General features: G+C 34.1%; 1 protein-coding gene across 1 annotated transcript; it reads left to right on the top strand.

The window, feature by feature from the left end:
* The first annotated feature begins 160 nt into the window (after positions 1-160).
* On the top strand, positions 161-1,835 carry LOC129322782 (ethylene-responsive transcription factor ERF061). Its single transcript, XM_054969162.1, has one exon. It carries the CDS (start codon positions 512-514, stop codon positions 1,463-1,465), a length of 954 nt encoding a protein of 317 aa, XP_054825137.1. The 5' UTR covers positions 161-511; the 3' UTR covers positions 1,466-1,835.
* The last annotated feature ends 15,394 nt before the right edge of the window (positions 1,836-17,229 follow it).

Raw genomic sequence — 17,229 nt, 5'->3', positions numbered from 1 at the left:
AAAATATTTATGCTACAATCAATATAAAAATCGGAACACTAATATACTAGTACTACTACTATTTAGGTCCGCAGAGGGGCGTTTTAGTCAAAGTGATGAAAATTTGGATGGTGGAGTTGTGAACGGGGATTCGGATTCGCTAAAGCGAAATATCCCTGGAAGCTCTTACAAATACAGCACATGGGGAGAACAATACACAGTAACAACGATTCTTTCGAACAAGCCCCACACGAATCTCTAATCTTCCTCCTCCTCATCCTTCCTCTCTTCTCTCCTGCTCTCTCTGTTTTCCTCTCAATTCCTCCTCGATCCTCACTTTTTTCGGGATCACATCCTTCTCAAGCTTTAACAACGATCGTTTAGCCTCCTCTGCCTTCACTCGGGAAAACAACCAATTCCTATTTTCCTCTTCTCTCTCACATTTGATTCCTCATTACCCTCTCATTTCTTTTGTTTCAGGAAGAGGGACCAACTTTTTAGTGTTCTTCTTCCCTACCATTTTTCTAGTCTCATGGAAGGATTTCAAGAGACAGATGTTCAGCTTGAACCGCACAAGATTGCTGATATCGGGTCATCTTTATCAAATCTGATATTATCCGGCGGGACAAACCCCTTGGATTCTATTTTCTCTCAGTGTCCCCAAACAAATTCCATCAGCAACCCCATGATTGAGGCCTTATGTTCATGCGGGTTTGAACCGCTGGGCTCGTCTGTGTACCTTCGTCAAAGAGACATTCTGCAGAAATTCTACGAGGATAACCGAGCGAGCAGTTCATTTAGTGGTCTATCATCGACGAATCAGCGCCTAAACTATGCAGGAGCAACACCATACTCGTACATGAACCCCTGCAAGAAAAAGCTATACAGGGGAGTGAGACAGAGACACTGGGGAAAATGGGTGGCCGAAATTAGACTTCCTCAGAACAGAATGCGAGTGTGGTTAGGCACTTATGAAACTGCCGAAGCTGCGGCTTATGCGTACGATCGTGCTGCTTATAAACTCCGAGGCGAATATGCTCGTTTGAATTTCCCGAATCTGAAGGACCCCAGTAAGCTAGGATTCGGAGATAGCTCCAGATTAAATGCTTTGAAGACCTCCGTGGATGCTAAAATTCAGGCCATCTGTCTAAAGGTGAAGAGGGAGAGAGCCAAGAAGAGCAGCGCTAAGAAGCCTAAATCTAATCCCAGCACCGACGAGACTCAGACATCGCAAAAGATCGAATCGCCCTCTTGTTCTTCATCCTCGGTACCGTTTTCCCCGCTAGTTTTCGACGACAGTTGGACGAACGAGTTAATTTCACCGACGATTTCAGAAGACGGAATATGGAAGGGCGAGAACTCGCCGTCCGCTATTTCAGCCGAGTGTCCGACAATGGTAACAGAGGAATCAGCATTCGAAGGTTGTTCCCTGGCAAGGATACCTTCCTTCGATCCGGAGTTAATCTGGGAAGTGCTTGCTAATTAAGAAGAGCATATCTTCCAGAAGCAGGGGCAGTTGATATTCTCCTTCAACAGGAGAGCCGTTTTCTTAGTGTAAACAAAGATTGATCTTTATTAATATTTTGTGCTCTAGGTGGTGGTTTTATGTTGGACGCACATGGTGAGACCGTGCGAGGTCCTTTTAGATTTTAGACTATGTAGTACAGGTAGGATTGTTGTGGCCTTGGTTTTTGTCTCGAGGCACTAGGAATCTTGCTAATTCCTATTACCCTAGTTCTTACTCTCAGCCCTCTTCCCCCCCCCCCCCCCCTTCACGTGGATTTAGGCTTTATGTGTATGTTGCAACTTGTACGAAACTATCATATGGAATCAAGTATTTTCGTTCATCCGTGATTTGATGGGATATGGTCGCAGTTTAAAAACTGGATATTGATGAATTAAATGTGCATGGGAGAGTAAAGGCTATCGCTAAAGGTTTCTAAGTAACCCAGGATTTCCCCATCTACGCATACAACGCATGACGACAGGCTCACGTCATTCTTGTTGAGTGATTTTTTCTTCCATTTATTCGGCCTAATAGGTTTGGCCCATTACGTTTTAGACTGACCTCTAATTGGTTTGGTCCATTAGATGTGGGCTCAACAGCCCTTTCTTTTTAATCCCTCAGTCACGTAGGAAACCAGACACTTTATTAGCCGATTCATGCCCTAAAAGTGGATGTTTCATCTTATAAAATGAAAATATTTTGCATTTCAATTTTCGATTTTCATCTAAAAAAAGAGCAATCAAACATATATTTATCTTCATGCGAAAATGCAAAAACAAGATATTTGAATATTGAAAGAATAAAATTGATAAATGTGTCTCAAATATAATTGTCTATAATAAGAAAGCACAGATATATCATATAAATCATAACATCTAAGGTCCTAGTTGAATTTCTTTAAAGAATAAATAATAGTACAATTCAACATTCATATTCTTATATCTGATCATTCAAATTTAAATTATTATCAATATAAATCTTAAAAAACAATTAGATAAAATAAATAAATTTATATTTTTTGAAAAATAACATCAAACTTACAGATTACACAACAAGGTTATATCATACACTTTAATGATATTTTAAAAAATCAACTTATTTAATATAAAAAGGAAAATTGGGCTGACCCAAGCCTTTTTATGGCTGAGAGACCTAATGTAATGAGCCAAGCCCATAAAGGCTTTGCCCAAAGGCCCTTCATAGCTTGTTTTAATCAATTATGGAAACCGAACCCTTAACAAAATATGGGATAAGCTGGTTAGTCATATAGATCTAACCTGTATTCCTGACCAATTGGGTTTCCTTCATGGTCTTCCTCCCGCATTCACATGGGCAAGTGGGTTTTTAAAGAACACACAAATGTAAAATTAAAAAAAAATCTTCTTGATGAAAGTATCGGAAGGAGGAACCTGGAGACAAATCAGATCTATTCTCAACTCATTTTGATAGGGAGGGGAAGGGTGATTTTGAAGGGGAAGCTCGGTTAACGAGGAACCATATTTGAATAAAATCAAAAACTGAGGGAACAAATATAGGCCGATTGTCGTGCAGTATGCGAATTGGGCAACAAGAGATGGCTTGTGTCAATGTCATATGAGCAATCAATTGTTGCGTTTGGGTTGCTTGTTTGCGACAACCAGCATGGTTATAACTGAGGAACGCTGTGTTGGATTAATCGGTTAAAACTTATTTAGTTGTATTTCATAGTATTCTCTAGTCACTTGTAACTTGTAGTCCAGTGTTTACCTGAACAAAATGACGCAACACTTTATTTCCAATTATATCACTTTTTTTTTAATAAAAGGCCACGAAAAAACCGTGCAGATAGACATATTAAGTCATATCAACGTACAAAAAGTTACTACAACCAATAGGTGGACTATTAAAAATCTGAACAATTGAATTGTCGGGAGAGGCTTGATGGGTCATCCAGTCTACGCATTTGTTAGCCTCTCTAAAAACGTGATCAAAAGTGACAATTCAATCATACATGAGAAGGTCTCTGATTTTGTTAATAGTTGCAGCAAGTGGATGAGTATTAGAAAACTTATTGCGTATAGGCGTAATTGTTTCAGTAGAGTCCGAGAAGATATTGACTCTATTAAACTTCTTAGCCCAACAAATAATGAGTCCTTCAATAATGCCCATAAGTTCAGCCGCCGTCCTAGGATGGTAACCAAGAAATTTAGAGAAACATTTGATTCAATTGCCATGGTTATCTCGAATGAGACCACCATAAGAAGCAACCCTTTGATTGTTGACAAAACCATCTATATCAAGTCTTACCCAATCTTTTCAAGGGGAACCATTTGGCCTTTGTTCTATCACCCTGTTGAGTCAAAAAATTAATTCTAGATTGGAGGTATTGGTCATTGAGGATATCTTGTATGCTGGTAAAGACAATGTCTCTCTTATGGGTATCATCTTTAGAGTAAATGATTTTGCACCTCTCTTTTCAAATATTCCAACACACGCGAGCGAAGAGCTTTTGCTAAGGGATATTACGTGATCTTGCATTACCTGCTTCTCTTTTTGCATTCCAGAGAATCCACTCCTATAAAGATAGAGAAAAGAAAGTATTTAGTTCAATTTGTTTAACTAGTTTTGACCAGACCTCTTGAGATCTTTTACAATCTCTCAAGATATGAGTGGTAGAATCTAAAGAATTACAATAAAAAAGACAAGGAAGGAATATTCCTATTAAAACATGAGATTTTAGGTTGAAGTTGATCTCAAGCTACTTTCCAGAGAAAGGACTTGATCTTCTCATAAGTTAGCCACTTCCAAATTTCAGGGCTTGTAGTATCACAATGAATTTTTATGGCCTTGTAAGCAGATTTGATAGAGAAGTTGCCATCATTTGAAGGTCTCCAACATATAACATCATCATCTGCATTAGAGTTCGAAGGCTACACAACAGTGATAAGTTTGATGATTTCTGGATGAAGATATCTGCATAATTGGCCTACTTTCATGGAACCATTATTATCATAAAAATTAGAGACTCTAGTATGTAGGAATGAGAACACATTAGATAAAGCATATTTGACAAGGAGATCTGGGAGGGGACACCATTTGTCATACCAGAAGGAAACTTGATCCCCTTTTCCTACCTTCCATCCCACATGAGAAATGAATTGATCGTAGACTTTGCAAATACTGGACCATGTGTAAGAGCTAAAGTTAGTTTTGCAAATCATAAGAATGATAGGATTATTGCATTTGTATTTATCACGAAGGACATGAACCTAGAGACAATTGGGCTTAGTTATAATTCCCCAGCAAAGTTTTATAATATAGGCTCAGTTTTGACTTTTAAGCTTTTTAAACTTGAGACCTCCTTGATTTTTGTTTTTGGTGATCAACTCCCAATATATTATGTCACGTCCTAAAAATTAGACGTGATCGGCATAGGATATATGCACAAACATACATCCCTTCAGTCTTGATCAAGGAAACTTTACTCTAATATTTTAACTTAATTAAAAATAAGATTGAAAGTGGTTATACTATTATTTTTTAATAAAAGATTCTTAATTTTTTTTTTAAAAAAACAACTTCTGAGAGAACCTTAATTGTAAACAGGACTTACTAGAATCTTTACAATACCAAGGTACAATCCAACTCAGAAATGTGGAGCTTTGCTTCTCCACTACAGCCAAATAAATGACATCAAAATTCTATTTATAGTTAACATGGAGCACCTAATCATGATTTATAAAGTATAGTGCATAATTAAACATTTACATCAAAAATGAAGGTAGCCTCAAAAGGTTTCCTCATCCATTCAACAACGAGCCCCTTAGAGAGCAACAGGCTGTGGCTCATTAGTTATATTATCTGAAACCAAAAATATTTCCAATGAATAACATCCTAACAATAAATAATTTAACATGAATAAAAGAAAGTTTGAAACAATTCTGTAAGTAGAAATAACCATCCTCATAAAAATTTAATAAACTTCAAAATAAAATAGTTCTATATAATTTTAAATAAAATTTTGAAGCGTTAAAGTATTAGATCAAATATTAATGTCACGTAGTTTCAAGAAGCGAATAAACAAAATAAATAATTCTACATAAATTACTAAAAAAATCAATGAGATATAAAATTACCAAATTATTAAATTTTTTCATCATAAGGACTTATTAAAACAATTGACAAACGTGAACACATAATCCATGAGAGTAAATAACCAAACGTGGCTTATGCCACGAAAACAAATGTGGACACATAGTCCACGAGGGTTGGTAATCAAACACAGCCGAAGTCACGAAATAAACGTGGACACACAATCCACAAGGATAATGATAACCAAACACGGCTTAAAGCCACGAAATCAAATGTGACTACGATGCTCACGAATAATCATCCCTCCGTTCCACATGCGTTGGCCATCGTACGGGACTAACACTTCCTATAAACACCCTACTAGCTAGGTGTACCATGGCGCACTAAGGACTAATGGAATTGCTGTTAGCAACCAGTGTTCCGTATAAAGTCCCTTTTAAAACCATTTTCAAACATGCGAGAAAATCATTACTTTCAAGATACAGTTCTTATTCTCAAAATTAAACTCGCATGAATACTTTTAAGCATTAAAACTTGCCAGAATAAAATTTCATATCCAATGCTCATGCTTACATTTATCAAATAATAAAAAAAAATTCAAAGTCGAACTCGCAAGAATCATTATCTGTATCAATCCAATATTTGATAAAATAAAAATTTCATAATCAAAGTCCAAACTTGATTTAATTGGTCAAATAACATTTCAAATTTGGTAAAGTTAATTTATCAAAATAAAGTAATGTTAATCAACAAATATTTAATAATTGCATTAATGCTATTAAAACAATTTCTAGAAAAACATAATATTTTAGCAAAGGAAATTTTAATTGAAAAGAAAAAAAAATCAGTTGGGACGTTATCCACTTACCTGATAAACTCCTAAGATAATAGCTTATTCCTTATAGACCTCTCAATTATCTTTAACTCCTCTATTACCTAGATAGGAATAATAAATAAATTTCTTTAGCAATAACTTTACCACACAAATCTACATCAATCATTCAGCAACCCATTTCTTACTTAAGCCTTAACAAAATTTGATTTGTTTTGAAATCACCAATCATATTTAAAACATACATTCTCATTTTTCCATCAAACCTGCCATAAGCTCAAATATTTCTAAGCTTTAGCATATAAAATGATTAACTGTTATATTATCATGTAATCTATGATACTTTTCATTGTACATGGTTACCTCAATAGATTAAAAGTCATATCTTGCTCAAATATTTCCAAACACTAACACATAAATTTACCATGCTTTCCAATGAATCAATTTCTCATCAAAAACCAATTTAAGCTTAAAAAAAAACCAAACCTTAAACTCATCAATTCTTTCAATACTTCACATACCCATTTCTCTATCTAATCACATAGCTCTCAAGGATTTATCTAATAACACACTAACTCCATAATTGACAAGATCTCTTGCAATATTCAATTTAAACTCACAAATAAATAGCATCTAAACCATATATGTTTTATGAGAGTTATTGGAATTTCATAAAGTGCATGAACAAACAAGACCTTTCCCTAACAAACATTCCACCGAATATTTTATGGGCATTAGTATTATAATTTTTTTTATACTAAGCACTCCTCTTCAAATCTCATCCTAACAACTCTACTGTATCTATATTTAAATTAACCTGGCTTCTCAAGCTTCATTCTTTCAACAGAATCAATATAAATTTAAATTAAATTCAAAGCCATATTATTTTATCTTACTTAACAACTAAAAAGTTTTCAGCTTGCTCAAACCCTTCCTTTCTTATTCAGTCACACACAGCAGTAGGGTGAGGGAAGAATCACAATTGTCCCCATTTTAGCACACACAATAAATAATGAAGAGATCATAGTCCTCACCTTTAAGCAACACAATGAAACAGAGGAAAAATTGTAAAGCCCTTCCTCAAGCTAGATTAGCCAGCAATATATATATATATATATATGAGAAAAATAGGAATAATGTGAAGCATTGAAGGAAGAAGTTGGGTGTTTGATGAGGCTTCTACAACAGTGAACGTTAGCAATGAAATACAGGGGAGTAGAAGATTTTGATGCACCCTTGTAGCTGTTTGAAAGGAAGAGAAGGAACAATGGAGTAGGGGAAATAGAAGAAGCTGTGAGCTTTAAGAAGGAGAAGAGAACAAGAGTGTTCGCGTACTCCCATAACCATACCAGAACGACAACGCACTTGAATCTTTCTATTGCTCGGAAAGAACAGAGAACCCTACTGGCCGAATAGGGAAGGAGAAAGCTCAACAGTGACGGTCGAAGCCTTTACAAGCACCAACGTCTGCTATGGCAAATGCGGAGAAGGAAGATGAAGAAGATGGGGGAGTGAATCAACAGAGCTAAGCAACATCAAGGAAGTAGAAAATGAGTAATGACAGTGACCTCACGGTGGAGTTAAAGCCCTCACTGGCGATGCCGTGATGATATAGACGAGTGAAGGAAATGACAGAGGGCGATGAGACAATCAGAGCTCTCTCACTCTCGGCAATTCTGGAGAAACCGAAGAAGTAATGTGGAAAAAATGACATGTGTGAGATCTATATTTCCTGATGCAACCAGAGGGACAAAATGGTAATTTTAACCATAAGTTATAGAAATAAAATTCCTCCTTTGCTTCCAAGAGGGTTCGAACACATGATCAATTGAAGGAGAGCCAGGAAGAATACCACAAGGCCCACTAACACACCTTGTTAAATTTTTTTCCAACAATAACAAAAACTACAATAAATTTTACCTTAATGCCATTTTATCTTCATAATTATTTTCCAGGTTATTACATATTAGATGAGGCTTTTTAGTCCTATCAATAGAGTCCTAAAGGAAGTTGCGTGAGTGAGATTTCATTTCAGTCAGGACATTATTTGGTAAAAGTATAGTTTGCATGGCACAATTGAGAATAAAAGATAGACCAGACTTTATAAGAATAGCTTTTCCAGCATTGTTAAGGTAGCGGCTTTTCCAATTGGTTAGGTGAGAATTGATTCTGTCAAGCAAAGGGGCAAAAGTGAGTTTAGAAACTCTTTCACGGATAATAAGAATCCCTAAATATTTGCCAAGATTTCCAGTTAGGGGAATTCTCAATTCCTTACTGATCTACAAGGCTCTATTAATATTGACATTCTTGGAGCAGTAGAGCTTAGATTCGGCAAAGTTAAGTTTTTGTCCTGAACCTTCACAAAAATGGGAGAGATATTATTGGATGATCCTAGCTTGATCAAGAGAAGAATTTATAAAAAGCAACAAGTTATGAATAAAAGATAAATGTGAAATTGGGGGGCCATTAGTTGTTAATCTAATAGGTCTCCAATCTTTCTTATCAATGCTATTAATAATGCTATAACTTAATCGCTCAATACAAAGAACAAAGAGATAGGGCAAGAGAGGATCTCCCAGTCTAATGTCGCGTGTTGGCTTAAATTCTCCTATTAGTTCTCCATTCCAGAGTACTCTCATTCGTGCGGTAAAGATAGCTACCATGATGAGTTTTCTAATATTATCTTTAATCCCTATGCTAAGAAGAGTCTCATCAATGAAATCCTAAGAAAGTCTGTCAAAAGCTTTCTCGAGATTAATTTTAAGAGCCATGAACCCCTTTTTTCTAACTTTGGTTCTTATAGAGTGAATGACTTCTTGAGTGATGATGATATTATTACTGCTTTATCTTCCCTATAGAAAGCTACATTGGTTGTCACCAATCAAATGATTCATACATTGTTGCAGTCTGTTAGATAGGATTTTGGTGATAATTTTGTAGCTCATATTACACAAGAATATCAGTCAAAAATCCTTCATACAACTTGGGTTGTCATTTTTTAGTATGAGAGTGACAAAAGTATCATTGATATCACTAATGACAGTAGGGTCAGTGAAAACTCTCTTAACAAGCTAATTGATACTATCCTTAAGATCATTCCAATAGCATTGAATGAAGCCAGCATTAATGCCATTTGGACTAGGTGCTTTGAAAGCACCAATATCAAAAGCTGTATTCTTTATTTCTTCTTCCACAGCCTCCCTGTAAATGGATTGCAATTGAGTAGGGGTTAGAGAGGGAAAGCTTCTTTCGGCCATCAACTTAGGCTTGTTTTGAGTATCTTCTTTGAATAGGTTTTCAAAGTAAAAGGCAGCCTGGTTTTTGAGGGTTTATCGATTGAAAATCCATTTGTCTTCATCATCTTAGAGGGCAAGAATTTGATTTCTTTTCCTTCTAATGATGGCTATAGTGTGAAAGAATTTGGTATTTTTATCACCCTATTTTAACCATTTGCATCTCGATTTTTGAAACCAAAGAAGTTCTTCTTGAAGGAGAATTTCATTATAATCTTCCTAAAGAGATTTTTCAAGTTTTCTAAGAAAGTAATTGTCATTAATTCTCTTATTGCGATCAATTCCTTTAAGTCTTCTTAAGATCCTTTCATTAATTAGCTAAGATACTGCCTAAATTATTTTTACTCCATGAAGAGACAGTGATGGCAAACTTAAGGAACCTTCTTTCCAATCATTTTCAGTCCAAGAATCTTTAACTATAGATTGAAAGGAATCATCCACCATCCAAGCAGCGTGGCATTTAAAAGGTCTTTCATGAATATTTGAGTTTTTTGAATTTTCAAGCTGGATTTTGAGAAGACGATAATCAGAGCCATATCTTAGAAGATTAAAAGAGTTAGTTTGGTTGAATTTGAGCCTCTATTCAATATTGCAAAAAGATCAATCAAGTCTTTCTTTTAAGTTACCTTTCTCCCAAGTAAATCTATCTCTAATAAAGTTTAAATCAAGGAGATTAGAGGAGTTGATGCATTGCTTAAAAAACTTTCATAACACACCAATTATACTCATTTCCTCCCCTTTTATCATCACATGATAGATAAGAATTAAAATTCCCTACAATGAGCCAAGGTTTAGTGATGGTACAAGCAAGATTATTAATAGAATTTCACAAAAGATCACGACAATAAGGGTTAAGATCACCATAAACACAAAAGAGAAGATAAGAAGTTTTCTTAGAGAGGTGAAAGACTTTGAAATGAAGAAGTTGGACATTGAAACAAATATATTCAATATTGACTATATCATTATTCCAAAGTAAATAGGTACTATTGGCATAACCAGTGGCTTCTATGTGGATCCAATCACTAAAGCCAAGTTTCCTAACAATTTTATTAGCTCGATATCCACTGGTTCTAGTCTCAACAAGAATAAGAATTTGAGTGTTATACTTATTAGTTAATTCTCTCACACGTGAAGGAAAGCTTTTACTACAAGAACCTCTACAATTCCAATAAATAATTTTCATTAATAAATAAATTAAGGAAGGGAAAGAAGGAACTTGGTAATTGTTTAAACATTGAATTCAAAGATTGAGTTATCGTTGAATTCATCATCCTCAAGGTCATTATTCATTGGAGAATGCTCATAATCTTCAGAAAGAAGATTATCCTTAGCATTCTCCTCAATGTATTTAATTCCGGTAATGTCTTCCACGTTTCCAAGGGTTATATTTTGGTTATTAAATTCCATACCACTATCAGTGTTAAATTGAGTTTTAGGGACGAGACATGATGAATTTGCTAGGTTTGGTGGCTTATTTTGATCCAGCCTTTGTGTATGCTTGAAAGTTGAATTTGATAGAGTACCAATATTTCTAGATTGAGAATTAGATGCATCCCAAACCTTAGGATTAGGTTCATAGTGAAAAGCTATTTCCTTAGATTTTATTTCGGTACTATCGTTCTTGGGCTGAATTTTAGAGCCCATTTCTTGCTTATTTCCTTTAACAACTGAGTGCATACGCTTACTCGGTTCAGAAGCTATGTTTATAGGCTTTAAATCTTTGCTTGGCATCATGTCTTTGGAGAAATTCTGAGGCCCATTCCAATTAAACTAAGGCCTAAGTGTTTGCTGCTTTTTATTTCCTTTATCAGTGGATTTCTCTTTCCTTGAGCTTCTTCGACTGCCACCCATCTCATCCTTCTTGACAAACCTAAATCTCTTAAAATTTGATAAATCTTTCTTCCTTTATACTTTCCTGACAGCTTTTAATGTAGAGGGGTTTGTAGGTGGATCATTATGGGAGGTCAATCTCTGATTTTCGCCACTGACGTCGCTACCCTATGCAAGATTAGTTAGGATATCAAATCTAGATTTAAAGGAGATGTTCGTACCTCGATTTGTGGGATATTTGTGATTGTTGTGGTTGAGAACATTATCCATTGCAAACCTCAAAATCCGAGCTCGGTTGTGTCGCCGGACCTTCATCCACTCGCCGCAGTCTTTTATCGGTAGGTATTGTTGAAATTTTTCCAATGAGCCCTCATTTTGATTATTCATTTGATCACTTGAACTCCCTTGTTCTCTATACTGCTTCGATTACTGATTCTGAGTTAAGTTACTTATTGAATCTTTCGTGTGATTAACATCATTTTTGCCTAGGGCTTTTTGGCCATTCTTGGGGTTATATAGACAAATGCTTTTGTTATGGCCGTAGCAGCCACAACCAAAGCATATAAGATCTAAAATTTCATATTCAACATTATACAATTCATCTCTGATGAGTAATCTTGGAACAAGTCTTTTTTGTAGGTCAATTTCAACACTAATTCTCACAAACTTGCCCTTTTTCGTTTGGAGTGATGCATGCTTAGTTTCAGCTTTTGATATAGTGTTAGTGTTGACTTTGAGAGTTTTACCAATACAGTCTCCTATCCTCCAGAGGATTTCCTTATTATAACACTGGATTTGGATGTTTGTTAGCCGAACCCATAAAGCCACCTTACCTAGGGGATTGTTGTTTAGGTTAGAGTGAAGAGTACATCATTGAACAAGGATACAATGATAAAAAATAGTCTACAGTCCACCATTGATGATCTTTTCATAAGCTTCAGAGTCTTTTGTACACATAATGTAGTAATTATTCACTAAGTGAATCAACTCAAAATTTTTTAGTTTCTGTAACATCCCAATTTAAATTTTAATAGTTAATTTGGGTTAATAGAAATTTTGAAGAATATTTAGAGGTAAATAAATTAGTAGGAGATGATTATTAGATCTAACTTAGGATATAATTCTAAGTTAATATTTTTAAAAATTATTATTATTATTATTATTATGAAAAAAGAAAAAGAGATTTATATATAGAAATTTAAAAAAATATAAAAAAGGGGAGGTGGAACGCACAGGTAATGTACAAAATATATATATATATATAAAATAAAATAAAAGGAGAAAGAGGTGGAGCGGTCTGTGTGCTGTGATTACGTACATATATATATATACATATATATATATATATATACATATATATATTATATATATATATATTAAAAAAAATGAAGGAAAACAAAAAGGTTATGCGACCCACACCCTTTTAAATATCCCCAACCTCTCTCCTTTTCTAATTCCTTCCGCCAGCCCTTTCCTTTCTTCTACGTGAGAACAAAGACAAGACAACGCGAGTCTGCCGGCGAGAAGAAATCTGAGTTTTAAAGGTTTGGGTTCCTAATAGGATATTTAAGATGTAATTTTAAGGTTTTTAAGACTATTTTAAGTGTTTTAAAATTTTTTCTTAACCATCCTTTTTCTTTGGTTTCTGATTTTGTGGTGGTAAAAAATCTAGGGTTTGAAAGAGAGATGAATTTTATTGAATAAATATGGTTGTTGAGGTTGTTAGTAGTATAATAAATATTTTAGACTATAAATTTGTTGATAAACTTGGAATTTGAGGCTTATGGATCAAACTCTAGGCTAGATTTTTATTAAATCTGAAAATATATGTTAATTTATTGAGGTTTAAATGATTATTTGGGATGAGAAATGGATTATTATGGCTATAGGATGATGATTCTAAGCTTGAGACTCAATTTCTAATTTTTGGGTATTTTAGGTGCGAATTTATGAAATAAAAAGGAAAATTTTGATAATAGAAATTAGTTTAGAGGTTGATTTTAGCTTAATAATATTTATTGATGACTAAAAGAGGAGTCAAAAATTTTACTTAATAGCACTAACTCTAAGTTTGTATTAAGATTGAGATTAAAAATTATGTTATATTCTTTAATCCTATTATTCGAGTTATTTTATTAGTTTCAATAATTGAAATTAATATTTATAAATAATATGTTATTTGTAAATTGTGTTGTTGGTGAAGATTGTGGTGGGAGAGAAATTGTAAGTAATAATTTATTGAAAAAGCCACAAGGTAACCATGCTTTTAATTTGTATTTAGTGTTGTTTCATATTAATTAGGTGATTATTGAGAAAATTATGAATTATTGTTGAGAAATTACCTTATTATATTTATGGAAAAATTATGAAATTGTGGATTTGCATTTTGAAGTATTTTTACCAAATGGAATGTCATATTGTAATATTGTTAAAAATGAAATAATTGTGAAGATTGTAATATTGTATAATTACTAATCAAATAAATTCATAACAATATTGTATAATTATACAATATTGTTATGAATTTATTTGATTAGTATGAGAGGTGTTGGGAGACTTGTTTTTGTTGTTGTATTTATGTGCCACGTGGTATGCCCCTATTGGAGCCCAATAGGTGGCTTATAAGAGCTCGGGCTAATTTACCTTTGATCGGGTAATTTAACACCGAGTGAGGGCTACAGCTCGGGGTTAATGGAGGGAGATAAAGATGGTTGTTTGTTACGTATTGTAATATTTTTTGTATTTTTGTTAGAATTATATGACTGTTATTTTCCCACTTAGCAAGCACACGTTTAACTGTTTGTATACACTATCATAAATTGACATTGGTTACTGGAACTTTTGAGTCTCATTATGTAGTTAACAATTTTTAGGAGAAGAGCCACGAGTGGTGCTTGGAGGAGTCCCTGAGGTTTAGTGACATAGGTCCACTATATCCTTTGAGTATTTGATTTATGATTTTTAATATGTTATATTGTCAATACTTAGGGCTTTTGTTTATTGACAATTATATGAATGTAATGATGTAATCATACCCTTTAAACTATTTTACTTTTTATACACTTTGGATGACTGTAACTTTAATCTTTAATTTATTTTGGATGGTTTAAAATGACATGATTATGAGGCCAAATAATTGACTTATTTTGAGAATTGATTAAGTTGTTAGTTATTGGTTTATGGTTTGTACTTGTTGGGAGTATAAGGATGGAAAATGTGGTTTTAGCCTAATGGTACATGGGAAGTAAAAATTTATCTGAGATGTTGTATTGTGCAAGTTTAAACCAATTATAAAATGTTTTATATTGAATTTATTAATATAAAATGTGTTAGATGGCTGTAACCCAATTATGGTTGTAAATGTATATTAGTTATATAAAATTATTTTGTATTATTTAAAAAGGGGTTTAATCTTTTCTACCATGGTAGTGTTTTAAATTATGAAATTGTTTTAAAAAAAATATAAGATAAGTTGACTTTTGTTTATCATGGTAGACACTTTTTAACCATGGTTGAGTTAAATTATTTTTTTTAAAAAATTTAAGTTGTTACAGTTTTCACATCTTAGCTAGTCCGGGTTTAAGTGATCTTGGGTGTAGCTGAATACCAAGTGTGTTAATGACCAGAGCATCCATCCAAGGAAGGCAAATTGTTTTCCATTCTTGATCTGATATGGACACCATGGGAAAACGTTCCATTAGCTTTACAATAGCATTAGTTGGAGCCCATTCTTTTTCTAACTCTTTAACAAGAGTGTCGTTTCTGAACTTAGATTCTCTTGGTTTATTAATCTCATAACAACCATTGTAATCAATAAGAGAATCTTTATAAGAGATAGGTGCTTTGAAACCTTTAATACCTTTTATCGTGTTTTCCTTATTTGCATAAGCATCTTGTTTTGTGTCTTTGTCAGCTTATATGTCCATTGGTTGGATGTTGGTGGAAGCTGATATTATATCTGTTGAGCATTTTGCATTTTGCAGATTTAGATCTTGCGAGAGTGAGTGATTTTGCCCCTTATCCACCATTTCTTCATCCAATTTCATGACATTTCTTTTTAGCAAATCATCCTCCTCTTTTGAAGTAAAAGGATCCATGGATTCGTCAGGCCTTGCAAAAGCAGAGAAGATGAAGTTGCTTTTCAGAGTTGTGCTAGTAACAATCATCTACTCCTAATGCCTTTTAGTTTGTAGCTTGAAATATTGGGTGGTGGCCCAGTTGGCTAACACATAGGTCTTATAGCTTTTTAGTAATCCTGAGGTCGAGCCCAATTATATCACGTTGTACTCCTGACCATCCAACATTGAGTCGTGCATGATAGACCTATTAGTTATATTTCGGAAGCAATTAATCTGTAGCTCTCATGTTTGTAGTTCAAGCTAACGACTGAAGAACAATAAAATTGAAGCTAATTAAGTTCTTTCATGCTTCATTGCAAATTACTGTAACCAAATAATGAAGATGGACTGAGAGGAACAACGTATAATACTTTTTGTTGATGAGTTAGATAATATTAAGAAAACAATGAATTTGATCAGTTTCTTAAAGGAATAAGTTGAAGTATAAGACATGGATCAGTTACCTATCAAGCATGCACATGAACTAACACATCAGGCTTCACGTTGTTTCAATGACACTCATCTCTTAAGAAGTTTATAGCTTCTTTTAGAATTTTTATTTTTGAAAATTGAAAAGCAATCACACGCAAGAAGTCATATTATTTTTGAGCATCTGTTAACCCTGTCACCATTATGATCAAACTCCCTTTTTCTTTCATTTTACTTCATCAATGTCTTGTCTTGTAAATTTCCTTGACTTCCAGAGCAGTATGGGCGAGTAAGATTCCTCAATCAAGGAAGAAGCACTGAGGAAAGCCAGTTTCATATCAGAGTTTGTATTAGTTGCACATAGGAGGCTAGTCTAGTGACTTTCAACGAAGTATCAGGGACAAACGCCCAAGCGAACCCTACTCTTTTCCAAGTCTGCATTAAACTTTGCTGAAAATATTATATGATTTTGACGATGGGCCATGGCTTTTGGCGCTCAAAATTGTTCCTTATAATGAATATCTCGTGGCAATGAACTCCTTGATTCTTTTTTTCTTTTTAGGGGCCAAATTTGGGTCCTTTTGTTTTTGCCCTAGGCCATTCATTTGTTGCTGAATGTCAAGATAATGACTGTTAGCTAGCAAAACAAAAATGATTCGTCAATGCTAGCAACAAATATTTTTTTTCCTCTACAAGAAGGGAAGCATTTTTTTTCTTTTGTCATAGGGAATGAAAAGATTTTTAAAGCTCAGCAGAAATTGCAAAAAATAAATAAGACAGCCCAAACAAAGAGGCCCATAGGCTTCCCTGTTGACAACTAACTAAGGCCCTGTTTGGTAATTTGAAATCATAGAGAAAGAAATGAAATTAGGCATGGAATCTGTTAACATGTGTGTTTGGTATGCAATAATTATGATTCTTTGAAATTTGGATTCAAGGAAATTTGGCAGAATCTAATTCCATCACATGCATCATAGAATCCGATTTCATGGTTCCCTTTCTCCAGTTTGCCCCTTCTCTCTCCTTCAATATAATTTTTTTAATTTTAAAAAGGACACTTTAGTCTTTTCTTATTTTAAGTACTTATATTTTATTAAAATTATATCAGGATTCCATCATCATACCAAACACACTTTTAAATCCAATTCTATTCCAATTTCAATTCTG

Source organism: Prosopis cineraria, unplaced genomic scaffold (genome assembly GCF_029017545.1).
Source record: "Prosopis cineraria cultivar Desert tree isolate PC_DT_omini unplaced genomic scaffold, ASM2901754v1 PC10, whole genome shotgun sequence".
NCBI lineage: Eukaryota > Viridiplantae > Streptophyta > Magnoliopsida > Fabales > Fabaceae > Prosopis > Prosopis cineraria.
The sequence above is the reverse complement of the archived record's forward strand: the minus strand, read 5'-3'. Positions and strand labels throughout refer to the sequence as shown.

What these genes read in the sequence shown, in the direction of transcription:
- LOC129322782 (XM_054969162.1), top strand. Translation starts at nt 512, where the DNA reads ATGGAAGGATTTCAAGAGACAGATGTTCAGCTTGAACCGCACAAGATT.